The sequence below is a fragment of the Camellia sinensis genome, chromosome 10, assembly GCF_055761805.1.
Source record: "Camellia sinensis isolate YWXY chromosome 10, ASM5576180v1, whole genome shotgun sequence".
Lineage (NCBI taxonomy): Eukaryota > Viridiplantae > Streptophyta > Magnoliopsida > Ericales > Theaceae > Camellia > Camellia sinensis.
This window is the reverse complement of record NC_138970.1, coordinates 60,484,493-60,499,034: the sequence shown is the minus strand read 5'-3', so window position 1 is coordinate 60,499,034 and position 14,542 is coordinate 60,484,493. Positions and strand designations below refer to the sequence as shown.

Here is a 14,542-nt window from a genome sequence, read left to right as displayed (position 1 = left end):
ACTTTGACTGTGATTGGCACTGGGGATATCATATTCTATCGAAACTAGATGACGACCTCGACCATGACCCCAACCTCGTCCTCGTCCTCGCTCACGCCCGCTTCCCTGTTCACGGTCAACATCTACTTCACGGCGTCTTCTATTTAAAGCAGCAGATGGGACAGGTTGTTGACGTTCATAATCCATATTATCTACAAAAATAATATATTTAATGAGCATACAATTGTAAAAAGAATATACAAAAGAGAAAATATATATATATACCGCTCGGAAGTTGAAAATTGAAAATATCTCTACTGTTTAGAAGTTGAAAACCAAAACTATAACTAACTTTCGAAAGTTGTATGTCAAATGAATTAAATAAATTCGGAAGTTAAATGTCGAAATAAATAAAAAAAAAATCGGAATTCCAATGTTGAATGACATGTTAATTTTCGAACTTCTACTTCCGATCAAATATGTTATTTTCGGAGAACCAATTCCGAATAAGGAACATAGTGCTCAATCACGGTGGGCTATGCGTCATTTCAAAAATGGTAAAAACAAACCCTACATTACAAATAAAATAGGAATGAGGATTAATATAAGTAAACTAACCTAAGTTCTCCAAATGAGAAGATTTCCTTCGATGATTCACGTCATTTTGTTCAATACTCTTCAATACCAATGATTGACGTCTTCAATGAATGGATGAAGCTTTTGGGAGACGAACGGTGGAGTGTGAGAGATGGGTGTGTGTGTGTGAGAGAGACAGGTCTGTCTGAGGGGTTTGTGTGTTCTCTGAGAGGGTGTGTGCATAATTTACATTTGAGGGTAGATGTGGAATAAGAGGTGTATGGAGTGAGCAAAATAAATTTAAATTAATTTTTTAAGTGTGTGTATTGCAAAGGATGTGCACAAAGAGGAATGGGTGTGTGCAAATAGAAGGACCCGATCTCATGGGATAAAAATCTAAACATATTTGACTTGATGGAATACTAAAAAATTTTATAGACTTATTGAGTTATAAGTCTACTAAATAGAATTTATGAATAGATCCCCTAGAATTTACCTTCAATATTATTACATACCCAAAGGCATGTTGATCACCATTGTACGACGAGTATTTTGGGAGACATTAGATCAAAGTAGCTACCATGATTACTAGAGGCGGTACGTAGTTTGTTAAGATTATCATTAGAGAGGAAAGTTTATAGTAGAATAGGATTCATGTTAGAGGAGAAATATTGTAAATCAGGTATTGTTGTTTCATTTTTGTTTCTGATAAAAAGGAGGTGATCATCTAGGAAAGATGCTTTGATTGCACAAGGGCATATTAGGCAACAAAAATATATAAAAAATGTTGAAAGTAGTTGGAGCTTTCAAAATTTAAAAATTTAGGAACCTCAACTGCCAAACACTTTTAAGTAGGATTTATACTCATATATTTATATTTAGGGATGTATTAATAATTAAAATTATATTTATTTAAAAAAATTCAATAATTAGTATTTATTTTTTAAAAAATAAATTTAATTGACATTTAATTAATTTAATATTTTAAATAAATAATGAGGTCCGAGCCAGCTCTACCTGCTGACACCAAACTTCTTATAAAGGCTTGAACTTTTGATTTTAAGATTGGACCAGGTCTTCCCAATTACATCAACATTGTTGCCTCTTTATATATTGTTTCAATTTTCTAAGTTGTTAAACCAATAATCTCTCTCTCTCTCTCTCTCTCTCTCTCTCTCTCTCTCTCTCTCTCTCTTCTCTTTTCTGTGTATCTGTCTCTCTGGTGTTGGGTCTACTTTTTTCTTGAGCTTTTGGTACACCATCTCTCTGTTTCTCTGCTTTTTCTACAGAGAGGACATATGGGTTGGTTTCCTTGCTCTGGACAATCGAACCACACAGCTAAGAAGAAGAGAAAGAAGAAACAGGTTCTTGATCCGATCCAACCCACTTCAGGTAATTGATATATATGAAAATCTATCACACTCACATATATCTATATATATATACATGCACACAGAGGTAAAGCTTCTCCCCCATCTCCATCTCTATACCAATTACCTGATTATTCAATTAGTCTATCGATTCAATGGAATTGGGTGATTCAGCTGATTTCATGTATAAATGTGCATATTAATTTCTGGGATTTGTGTGGATGCTAAGAAAGAATTTTGGGGGAGAGGTTTTGTAGTGAATTCATAGTCTTTTTTCCAATCTAATTACACAAACATCTGGCTCTAGGTGTCTGTGTACATTGTAAATGAAAAAAAAAAAAAAAAAAACCATCTTTGCTCTGTCTTGTGCAATTAGTTGGCCTAGTCTTTCGAACTGTTCATCTTCCTCAAAACATAACAGTTGAGGGTGGCTTCAAATGGTGGGTTTTTTTTGTTTTTTCTTTTGAATTATTTGTCATCACTATTTTCAGATTCTTGCCTTTTGTTAGTCTGTTATGGATTGGCTTCAAAATAGGGTTTACTAGAATATAAGTTGTGTTCAACCGTAAGATAATTCATAATATGCAGTGAAAATATTAGGCCTGAGCTTTTAATGAAGCGGACTTTACTGATTTTGATGTTGATTTAGAGTAATGCATCACAAAGGTGATATCTCAACACGGGTTATTTAGCTTCTGGTTGCTTGTTTTGTATTGCGTGTGGAATTAAAATTGTGAAGGCACATCATATAATTGAATACGACTCATAATATGTATTGGGCTTTTGAGGGTTTTTTCGGTTCTAGAACAGTCCTTGCATTGTTGGAAGGAACTAATGTATTGAGGCATTTATTTGCTCTTCATTTTCCATCATCACGAAGTTCAAAGATAAAACGGTTCTTGGCATTTGCTTTGTTGTTTATGTTCCCTTGTTTGCTTGTTGAGCATTCAGGACTTGCTAGTTGTGAGAAATTAAACCTGATCTGTCTTGGGTGCTGTGAATATTCTATTTGGGGAATGTTTTTCTCTACAAAAGATTTGTAATAAATATCCTCTATTACCAATGTGGAAAGGGCACGTGTAATCTCAATGGGATTATGGTGGTTGTTTTTCTTTGAATTGATAGGATTTTGGAGAGATATGGCCCCATTTATTAGTGTAATTTCTTGGTACAAGTTTTTGTGCAGCGCACTCTTTTTTTTGACGTGGTCTCTTCAAGTTTTTGTCTTTTCCATGATATTAAAAGGAAGTGCCTTAGTAAAACAATCATCAATTTAGAAGTTCAATCACATTCAAGCTTTTATAAAGAGCTTGCTATGTTAAGCTTAATTTAGTTACACTATATGTATGTTTATTACATTTAGGAACCCTATATGAATGTAACTTTGTTTTTCCACTATTTTATTGGTTTTGCACAATTTCAGAGAAATTGAAGAAAAATCCCTCTTTGAAGATAAAGGAGTCCTCAAAAGATGGGGGTTCCAATCATATTGCAGCTCAGACTTTTACATTTCGTGAATTGGCTGCTGCAACCAGAAATTTCCGGGGTGATTGTCTTCTTGGAGAGGGAGGTTTTGGCAGAGTATACAAGGGGCGACTGGAAAGTTCTAATCAGGTTGAGCAAGTTTGTCTAACTGAAAGTCTGAAACTATATATGAAAGAAAGAGAGAGAAGACCAATTGGAAAAGTTTCCACACATGCTCTTTTCTTCCACAAAGTTTACTCTTTTGATTACCTAGTGGTTAACTTACAATTTTCTTTGATTGCTAACTTAGCAAATCTCTTAAAAAGGCCAGCTGGATTTGTGATTATCATGGTTTTGTCACCTCTAAGCATTGGGTTTTTAATGTTGTTCAGTGAAATTGAAAACCGTTTACTGTTTTCGGTGTAGATTGTGGCCATCAAGCAACTTGATCGCAATGGATTGCAAGGGAACAGGGAATTTCTTGTTGAAGTGCTGATGTTAAGTTTGCTTCACCATTCTAACCTTGTTAACCTGATTGGTTATTGTGCCGATGGAGATCAGAGACTTTTGGTTTATGAATACATGCCACTAGGATCTTTAGAGGACCATCTTCATGGTATGTGTATATATATACTATAAAGCCCACGTATATCTCAATTTGGATTTTTTTCTTTTTATATAAATATTGACCGGGGAACTAACTCGGATTCTTATTGTGCAGACCTTCCACCTGGCAAGCAACAACTTGATTGGAATACAAGAATGAAAATAGCTGCCGGGGCAGCAAAAGGATTGGAGTATTTACATGACAAAGCCAGTCCACCTGTAATATACCGTGATTTAAAATGCTCCAACATTTTGCTCGATGAGGATTATCATGCCAAGCTATCTGATTTTGGGTTGGCCAAACTCGGCCCTGTTGGGGATAATACCCACGTATCAACAAGGGTTATGGGTACTTACGGGTACTGTGCCCCAGAGTATGCAATGACTGGTCAGTTGACTCTGAAATCGGATGTTTATAGCTTCGGTGTCGTTCTTCTGGAGATCATTACAGGCCGTAAAGCAATTGAAAATTCAAAAACTGCTGGAGAGCACAATCTGGTAGCATGGGTAAGAGATTCACACCTTCAACTTTACATTTGAGTAAATAATTTTGAATTTTTTTATTGTTTTTGTCAAATATATATGGTGGGCCAGCATCTATATTGTCTCTTTCTTTCTTTCTCTCTGTCTGTCTCTCTCATCCATGTCCTATATGTTTTGGCTATTAGGTGCATGACTGTCTGTCCTCAAATTTATAGACCCGAGAGTTTAGAACTTGATGTCAGACCTAGTAAATTCATCACATACAAAACTTGGTAGTATATATTACCTTGTAATGGAAGATATATATATTTAATTCTAAACCATATTAGATGGCAGCTGGCCACTACTATTGCGAAGACACTAATAATAAATGCATCCATAGTTTTGGAAGCCAAGATTGGTGATGATAGTCAAAAAGGTGCCCCACTGTGTGTTTGTGCTTGTTGTATAAGACATGATTACTACTCATCATAAGTTTGTCAAAGTTTAGGGTTCACAATTTAATTTAGGTTGGTACTACCTCAACACGGGGACCTAAATTTAAGCAAGACCTCGAAGTCAAAAGAGGGGAAGTAAGTGGATTCCTTGAACGGACTGTCCCCAAAAAGTTGGTACCAGTTGGTTTCAAGTTGAAGCATAGTGGTGGGTTGAAGAGTCACCTCTTAATTTTACATCTTGACAAGCCAGTTTGAAAAGAGAGGAGAAATTTTGATTTATTGTGTTGTGAGTAAGTAAAAAGCCTTACAAATCAAGCAATAGTTTTCCTTGAGTGTAACCATACAAAATGAACACGAGACTTGCAATAAAAGATGATACTAATAGAATTCTTCAAAATCCAATTATATAATAAAGGAGCTTTAAAAAACTAATCCGACATCTCATGAATTGATTTGAAGTCCCAACTCTTGATAATGATGAAACTTCCAAGAAGTTTCCATCGACTATACTGATTGGGGAAACAACCACTTCTATGTTACGTGGACTCCTCAGTTTTGCTGAAGTACCCATGTTGACATGACACAACATGGGGTACGAGATTTGGATCTAATCCTTCTGCTTTGAAACAAATTTTTATTATTAAAATTTGGAGTTAAGTCATTGCCAATATATTAAATTTATAGTAAAATCGTTGTATTAATATGATATATCATAAATATGGAGTTTAATATATCATAAAACCCATATCTAATTTTTTTTGCTGAATCTGCTTATCCTAAAATTTGGAGTTTGATATGTTTCATCCCTAGACATGCAACCACATCTGGCACTCATACCCGAGTCTATTTAACATAGGCAGAATTGATTCGCCATCTTGATTGTTTTGATCCAATCAATTATGAGTTCAAATAATTTCAACCAAGAAAAATGCAATTTTTATCTTTTGCCCGGCAAAAAAAAAAAAAAAGGAAAAGAAAATAAATTCCACCAAACTTAAGAGTTTGGGTAGATCCAACCAATGTTTAAAAAGAACCTAAATCTTTCCTAAATTACAGGAAAGGCTAGGGGAAAGCACGAGAAAACATTCTCATAATCGTGTATTTTCATGGGAAAGAACTATTTGCATGAGTGGAGAAGCACATCAACTTTCGCTTCAGTAGTCATCTTCTAATGATTCTCACAAATCTGGATTATTTACTAACTCAAATGCAGGCCAGACCTTTATTCAAAGACAGGAGGAAATTCTCACAGATGGCCGATCCAACGCTCCAAGGTCAGTATCCTGCGAGGGGCTTGTATCAAGCTCTTTCTGTTGCAGCAATGTGTGTTCAGGAGCAGCCTACAATGCGCCCAGTCATAGCCGACGTAGTAACAGCTTTGAGTTACCTCGCTTCCCAGAAATATGACCCTGAAACCCAGCCAGTCCAAAGCTCCCGCTGGGCTCCTACTACACCTCCTCGGACAAAGAGAGCGACAGATAAACGACTCAACGGTAGTAGTAGTGGATCCGAGAGAGATCGAACCAGAAGGTTGAACTGAGGTTGTTTTCTTGGTGTCAAGTTCTACAGTATTTCCTTCTGAATCTGAGAAAACTACTTTGAAATGTACTAGTTGTGGCTTCATTTTGGCTGCATTTATTTGGTTCCGGCTCATAAAATCACATTACAGGTGCAGATTGGAGCTCGTTCGTGTGTGTGACTTGCCTTCAAACATCTGGGTTTTCCCGCATTTTTAAGAACCAAACATGTAAGGTTTTCACACTGTTTATCTTCCTCATGTTCTAGTCAAGATTCTTCTTTTTCTTGTGCCTGTCTCACCTGTATAGTTATATTTTGCATTCAGTTATGTAATTTTTGTAAAATTGAACAATTCGAACCATGACAATATTGCATCACTGATTTGAAATACATATGGAAATATCACAATGGCATGGGTTTTTTTTTTTTCTTCGTCTTTCTCTGATCTGTTTTTGCAAGCCTATGTGGTGTGTATAGTGCAGTGTTGTAGCCTGAAGATCGACTGCTACCTTATTGTCTGTCTGCCATTTTAAAACTCAGAAAAACTTTAGTATTCTTACTTCTTTCTTTTACCAGGTCTTCAAATCAGATATTCATTATAATTTTTCGGATAAATTTGGTTTGTGACTCTTCATGTTCTCTCATGGTGAACGTGAGACAAAGAAGGTTGTGAATAAACTGGATTGAATTTTAGAACTGTTGCACTCCATTTGATCTTCTTTTTCGAGGCGAGTAACAACTTCAAAACAGTGATTACACTCCCAAAAAAAAAATTTACTCTGCAATTTCGTCTCGTTTCACATCTCTCTTATTTAATAGCTGGTTTTAGGTGGTTCTCATTGGAGAAAACTCAACAGCAACTGCAATTCTAGAATGGCAAGAATTAAAAAACCTAAAAGAAAAATAACTATGCAAATTAAACACTGTTCACCATCATCTTGGTAACCAAAAGAGAATCTTATTGATCGAAAACATTTTTAAAAAATAAATAATTCTTTGTCCATCAACTAGCTGCATATATCAATGAACAAAAATAAATATAAAAAAAATACGTGTTTTACTCAATAAGGTACAGGAGGAAGAGAAAAAAAGGTCACTGGCTCCTCAAAATGAGGTTGGTACAAACAACCGACACAAATACTCAAAATTTCAAGGGTACAAGTACAAAAAGAACGCTGCGCAGTTATTTACCAGAACATGTACACAGTGCAAGGCATCTAGTCTTGAAGCAGCATGGTCCATCTTCAAATAATCTTATTCCTCTAATAAAGTACCTCCCCGATTCCCATTAGTTTTCCTGATCTTGTTGGCTATTAGTTTCACTTGGCCTAATACTCGGAGACATACCCTCACTGGTCAATTTGCTCAGACCGGGCTCCTCAATATTAGTTGGTTTCCCCTGTTACATTCATGTCATTTTATCTTCATTCTCAATGACCGAAAAAGAAGGGCAATGTGCAGTGTGTGTCAATGCTGACTTTAGAAACAGAAACAGCATGTCATATATCGAAGAAAAATAATGAAAAGATAAAAATATGAATCGATAGCAATTGTAAGACAATCTATCTACTAAAGTGAGACATCCTTAAGTTCTATTCAACATTGTTTCATGTCATTTAAAGCATCTATGATAGAATCGACATTAAAAAAAACCCCAAACAATGTCTTTCTCAATAATTGTGATCAAGTAACTTGAAGATTCCTCCTATACTGTCTTCCATTCTCTGCAAGCTAGGACTTGAAAATACTTTGGGGGTTGGCTTTTTTAATGACTTTTTGGCTCATTTTTAGAGTGTATAGGGTTGGGCCAGGAGGATCTCATTTGGCAACCCCACTGCATGAATGAGTGCACTGTTTGTGTGGATGTAACATAACACTCACCAAGAATCTTAGTGGACAAAGTATATAAAACTTACCTTGTTCCTGTCACGCCAACTAAGTCCAAATGAGAGTAGGCCTATCTTTCTGGTGGGAACTTCCCTTGGAGAATCTGGATGCATAGACCTACAAAGCATTCTGCCGTCATACGATTCCATCTTCATCAAGAAGCAGAAAATCAACATATTCTGATGCTTACAAGCATGCACACGCACAAAGTTTACTTACATATTCAATGGGATAGTGGCCAAAAAAAAAAAAGAAGAAGAAAGAAAAAGAAAAAAGAAGACATTTGACAAGGTGCTGTCGGTGGAAACTATTCCAAAGTTCTATGTGTAATTCCTCAATTTTGTTGGTGGTGTGCCTTTATTACTCCCTCCAAGCTACATTGTTAGTCCTTTCCAGTTTGGAATGTCCCAAAATATAGTCCTCTTTTGAAAAGTCAAAAGCATAAATTTTTTTTAATTCCCAAAAACTATTTAAAAGTGGAAATAAAAATGCAATGATGGAAATCAATGGGTTTTTTTTTTTATTTAAAAATGAGTGCATTAATTGCATGTCCCCTTAAAAAGTGAGAAGGCTATATGGTGTGAGTAGTGATGCAAAACATAAAAACAAAAAATGAGGCAAATAGAGAATTTCCATATGAAGAGCACTTGTAGGCATGTTTTGATTTAATTTGAACCCAAGTTTCAAATTTCCTGCAGGTTACTTCTGGTTGCCAGTTGTAATTTTGTTAGTGTTTCTTACATTCTAGTTGCTCTAAAATAGAATCAGGAAAACTCCAGCAGCCTGAATATGATTAATCATTCTATTAATAGGGATTAGTTCATTAAAATTTAAGAATCTCTTTTTGATCTTTTAAGTGATTGCATGGTTACAACCTTAACTCAACTGCACAATGACTTAGGTTTTATATGGCAATTGCTAAATGTTCTTCTTCTTCTTCTTTGCCACCTTAATCACACTTAGCCCTCAACTTCATTACATATATACATATATATTTTAAAAATTGAAACCAATAGTTGCTTTTTAAATCATAGTAACTGTCCACTTCATAGTTAGTAGTAATTAATTTTAAAATTGCTGTAAAAATACACATATAATTCTCATTAAACAATGTTAGAATTTACCTTCACCTACACCACTACCACCTCACCTACTCCACTAAACCTAACCCACTACACCACTACCACCTCCACTTCACCTACACCACTACCACCTCCACTTCACCTACTACACCTATATCTCCTATATAAGGAGCCTCTCACATTTGTACTAAACATATCAATGAATCAATATCAATCAATCAATAATACATAAATTCTTACATGGTATCAGAGCAGGTTTAGAACCTAATATTTTCGCTTCCCGGCGGGCGGCAACCTCACCTTAGCCGCCCGCCGGACCTCAACGTAGTCCGCTCGAATTTTCTACACATACCTTGAAATTTTCTTTCTTCAACCTCTGTTCAGTCGCCGGAGACCACCGCCGATCTCCAGGTCTCAATCATGGTCCCTAACCAGCTCCTCCCCAACATCTCCACTAACCAATCCTTAGCCGACGACTGGGTAGAGAGCTCTCTTTATCTGCTACCTCCTCGTCGGCAACGATCTCTTCTCTGCTTTGTTTGTCTATGGCAACTCTTGAGGATATTGGGGTCTCTGCATTCATCAACATACTCGGTACTTTTGCCTTCTTGTTGGCCTTTGCTCTTCTTCGGATTCAACCCATCAATGACAGAGTTTACTTTCCCAAGTTGTACATTAGTGGGGGCAGAACCAGTCCCAAGCACTGGAACTTTGTGGGAAAGTTTGTTAATCTCAATTGCTGGACTTACATTACCTTCCTCCACTGGATGTCTCAAGCTCTTAAGATGAGTGAGTCCGAAATCATCAACCATGCTGGTCTTGATTCTGCTGTTTTTCAAGGTGGTGCGCATGTGCGCATGGGGGAGGGACGGACTCACAAACAGACCCACTATCCCTCTCTCTCTCTCTGGTATATTCCCTCTCTCTCTCTCTTTTTGTCCCCCACCATCATTGTTTCCATCACCCACTTTAATTCTATATTCCCTCTCTCTCTCTTCGAAGTTTCATATATATTATATATATACATACCATACTTCAAGACCAGACACCACTCAAGCAAACCCACGTTCTTTCACCTTTTCCATTTATTTTAATATATATATATATATATTTTTTTATTATAATATATTTTTCCCTCTCCTGGTTAGTGAGCATCCCCGTTTTTTCCATTCTCTTATTATTATTTTTTTTATATTCCACACAAAAAAAAATAATAATAATAATAATAATAATAATAATAAATAAATCAAATAAAAAAAATAAAAAATAAATAAAAATAAATAAATAAATAAATAAATAAATAAAATCACACTGCTGGTTTTCTTATCACCCATCCACAACTATTTTTCTCTATTTTCTTTATCCATTGCTTTCTTTTATTTTATTTTTCTTATTAAACAAAATAACACCACCAACTTTTCACAATCTTGTCATTTTATTCATATCAGGGGATCAACCCCGATCACACTTTTACATCCCAAAAAAAAAAAAAAAAAAAAAAAAAAAAAAAAAAAAACAAACCAAAAACCACATCCACAGGCGGGATTTTTCTTCTCTACTCGGCCGCCGTTCTCTTCTTCTTGCCTCCGTCCTGGGCGGCCCTTGATGGTGTTGCCTCCGTGTTTCCCACTCCACTGGGCATGATCACTACTCCCTGCTCCTCCACTGCAGCATATGGTGGACCTCCAAATCGGAACATCACGGTGGCCTTCCGCTTCAGCTCCTTATTTTCTGCTTTCAGCACACTTATCTCTGCTCGCGCATCCTTATACATGCGTTGGAGCAGAGCCAGTTGGGCGTTTAAATGCTGCACCTCATTTGTCCTACTCTGCAGCCGGTTCGACAAATTTGTGACCGCCGTCATGCTTTCCACACATGCCTTCAAAGTATACTGATTGGCCTCCACATCCGACTGCACTGCCATTCTTTGCTCCACAGACCGCATCGGAAAGTTCAACGGAGCAAACTCCGGGGCGCTTGGTTGAGGTTCCAGTGCCACCGCACCCGTTCTCTCTCTTGTTGACTCATTGAGGTCGGGAAAGAGAGTGAGTAGACCTCGGGATGAGGATGCCGTATTCTGGGTAGCTGAACGGGAAGAAGAGGCCATTGTTCAGATGTTTCAGAGAAGGGTTGGATACAAAGTCTTTACCGAGTGTTTCAGAATGACAATGTTCAGAGGTTTCTCTCAGTTTTTCTGTCTCAGCTTCTGCCTCAGCCTCAGCCTCAGCCTCAGCCTCCGTCTTATAGCCGAGGCAGCCACGCGCATCGCGCGCTTCTTACCACCAGCCGACAAACGGACGCGCCAACCAAGGCACACACGTGCCTCGCCATCATGTCCGGCACATCTTTTTATGACTTGGGCTCGCCTTTTGATGGCACGCCTTTTCATGAATCGGGTACGCCTTTTGATGGCACGCCTTTTGAAAGATTGGGCACACCTTTTGAGGGTGCGACTTTTTAAGGGTCCGACAAGACTCTGTAAACTGTCCCGACATTGATTCCGGTTAGCTCCTTCAAGGGTCCGACAAGACTCTGTAAACTGTCCCGACATTGATTCCGGTTAACTCCTTTATGGGTCCGACAAGACTCTGTAAACTGTCCCGACATAGATTCCGGTTAGTTTCTACAAGGGTCCGACAAGACTCTGTAAACTGTCCCGACATTGATTCCGGTTAGTTTCTACAAGGGTCCAGCAAGACTCCGTAAACTGTCACAACAACTGTCACAACATTGTCTGCTACAACGGTCCGACATGACCCCATAAACTGTCTTCTACAACGGTCCGACATGACCCCATAAACTGTCTTCTACAACGGTCCGACATGACCCCATAAACTGTCTTCTACATCGGTATGACACCCCCATACAGTGTCATCTACAACGTTATGACACCACCATACAGTGTCCTCTACAACGTTATGACACCACCATACAGTGTCTTCACCAACGGTCTGACACGACCATACAGTGTCTCCTATCCTTTTTTATTTTTATGTATTTTCTTGTTTTGTTCCTCTCTTCAAACTCAAGTTGGTTCGTTTCTATCCTCCTTGAGTTTGCGGGGGGCTGTTAGAATTTACCTTCACCTACACCACTACCACCTCACCTACTCCACTAAACCTAACCCACTACACCACTACCACCTCCACTTCACCTACACCACTACCACCTCCACTTCACCTACTACACCTATATCTCCTATATAAGGAGCCTCTCACATTTGTACTAAACATATCAATGAATCAATATCAATCAATCAATAATACATAAATTCTTACAATAACCACATTTTTGTACTAGCCAAATCAAAAGCTCTTCTTCATTTTAAGAATTTGCTATTAATTAATGTAACTCATTGCGTTGCCTGCAACAATCCATCACAAGGTTAGAGGCAGTTCACAAACTCAAGGGTTGGCTAATCATCCTTGAAAATTTTATCGTGTAAAGAAACTTCTCAATATGAAGATTTTGTTACCTTTTCTTAAGTGAGACGTAGAATTTTCATTTAAAATGATGTAACACATTATTATTTAAAACAAAATTTTACTTTGATAGATATTTTGTTTTGAAGTGATAGAACTCAAATCAGAGATTATCACTTTTTTAAAAAAAAGAAAACATAAAGATATTCATCTCATGCACAAATTGTTGCATTTTTTTCCTCATAAATACAAGAAGGAACAATCTTGGTACACACAAAATTACTCCAGTTAATCATAATCTTGAATATAGAAGAATGAGACTGTATAGAGAAACAGAAAAAGTAAGGAATTTCTCTTGTACCGTGGGGAAGATTGTGCTTTAACTTGGCCATGACCATATTGCAACGTACCCTCCAACATTGATTCTGCCGCTATTACCCTCTTCTCCATTTGAGCAAGCAAAGCCATAGTCTTTTCATGTTTTTCCTGCAAGCAAAGCCATTGTCTTTTCCTGTATATATAACTTTCAAGACAAGATAACAAAAATGAAAAAATTATATTCTTGAGCTATGTATGGATGCAAGATACAGAAGATCAAACAGTCTGAAGATCAGATTCTCTGTTTGAAATTGCTTTTCCATATAACACATTGGAAGGGGAACAGTGCACTTTTCATTACTTAACTGCAATGAAAAATATCTTTGGGTGACTATGGGTTGCGACAACATTAGAACGTTATGAAGTCATAGCCATGCCTTGTTTTCTAAATATCAAAAAAGTCCAAGGTAATTAAAGAGACCACTAGAAAGGTTCAATCATTGTTGACGTTTAATGACTTTCATATTAAAGAAAGAAAAAAAAAAAAGAGTCCCTGAATTTCAAAACAAAGAATCTGACTTGTAATTGCATAACTCATCAAAAAATGGACTACTTAATAGGCCAATAAAAAAAACTTCCAGAGTTAATGGAAACAAAAGTGGTTTATTAGGATATCAAATTATGAAATAGGCAGTTAGGCAGAACATGATCAATTTGCAATTAAATTACATTTACATGAGAAGTGGTTTAAGGAACCTCATATAAACGTATGACCAGGAAGATCTCCACAGAGATATAATGACCAATTATTGACACAGTAAAGAATTTGAGAAGGCAATAAAACTCTTAAGGGGTGAGGGACGGAAGGAACAATAATGTGCTCATGAAAATTTATGAAATTCCTCTCAATAATAGAGCTGCACAATATATTTATGTTTCACATACCCACCTACTCCGTTGAACTCTTTCTAAAGTATACACAATGCTAAATCCAAGGTAATCGTGTCTTTCTCAATATATCAAGCCAAATTCTGTGGCTTTCCTGTTGTCCTCCATAAAGTAAAGAGGAGCTTTCCTACTTTGGGGCAAACATTCTTTTTTCTTTTTTTATCCTAATCTACATTAATGTCAATTGGCATTGAGGTGTTAAAAGTACTTAGAAACTCAGGTCAGATATGTAAAACCTGAAATCCACTGACCATTTCCTCCCAAGCACCCTTGCACGACACTGACTGCAACATACCATGGGATAGCTCGTGGTGTTCTGCACACAAATATCATGTGTGCCGCCACCTCTGGAAAAATTAGGGAGAAGGCCATGGAAAATATTGAATGGATAAATTTACTAGGGTTTATATGCTTTACTAGTAAAATAGTGACACTCTATTTGCAAGCTAGAA

The 14,542-nt window shown here is 37.0% G+C and overlaps 2 protein-coding genes across 6 annotated transcripts in view; one reads left to right on the top strand and one right to left on the bottom strand.

The window, feature by feature from the left end:
- Positions 1–1,577: 1,577 nt before the first annotated feature.
- CDL1 (Protein kinase superfamily protein) lies at positions 1,578–6,841 on the top strand. Of its 2 annotated transcripts, XM_028236072.2 has the most exons (6): positions 1,622–1,947; positions 3,349–3,539; positions 3,816–4,005; positions 4,111–4,502; positions 6,129–6,456; positions 6,585–6,841. In XM_028236072.2, exons 1-5 carry the CDS (start codon positions 1,854–1,856, stop codon positions 6,453–6,455), a joined length of 1,194 nt encoding a protein of 397 aa, XP_028091873.2. In that variant the 5' UTR covers positions 1,622–1,853; the 3' UTR covers position 6,456; positions 6,585–6,841. The 2 variants fall into 2 exon arrangements, with proteins under 2 accessions (XP_028091872.2, XP_028091873.2); XM_028236071.2 differs by having other exon boundaries at positions 1,578–1,947; positions 6,129–6,841.
- Positions 5,892–14,542, bottom strand: part of LOC114292165 (uncharacterized) — a 32,091-nt gene continuing 23,440 nt past the window's right edge. For 2 of the 4 annotated variants that reach the window (XM_028236068.2, XM_082893249.1), the window contains 3 exons: positions 13,186–13,310; positions 8,350–8,449; positions 7,372–7,832 (listed from right to left, as the gene is read on the bottom strand). In XM_028236068.2, the coding sequence (XP_028091869.2) occupies positions 7,722–7,832; positions 8,350–8,449; positions 13,186–13,310 (336 nt within the window). In that variant the 3' untranslated portion in view covers positions 7,372–7,721. Of the gene's footprint in view, positions 6,734–7,371; positions 7,833–8,349; positions 8,450–13,185; positions 13,311–14,542 lie in introns of those variants that run through there. The other 2 variants (XR_014343109.1, XM_028236069.2) reach the window with 2 other exon arrangements.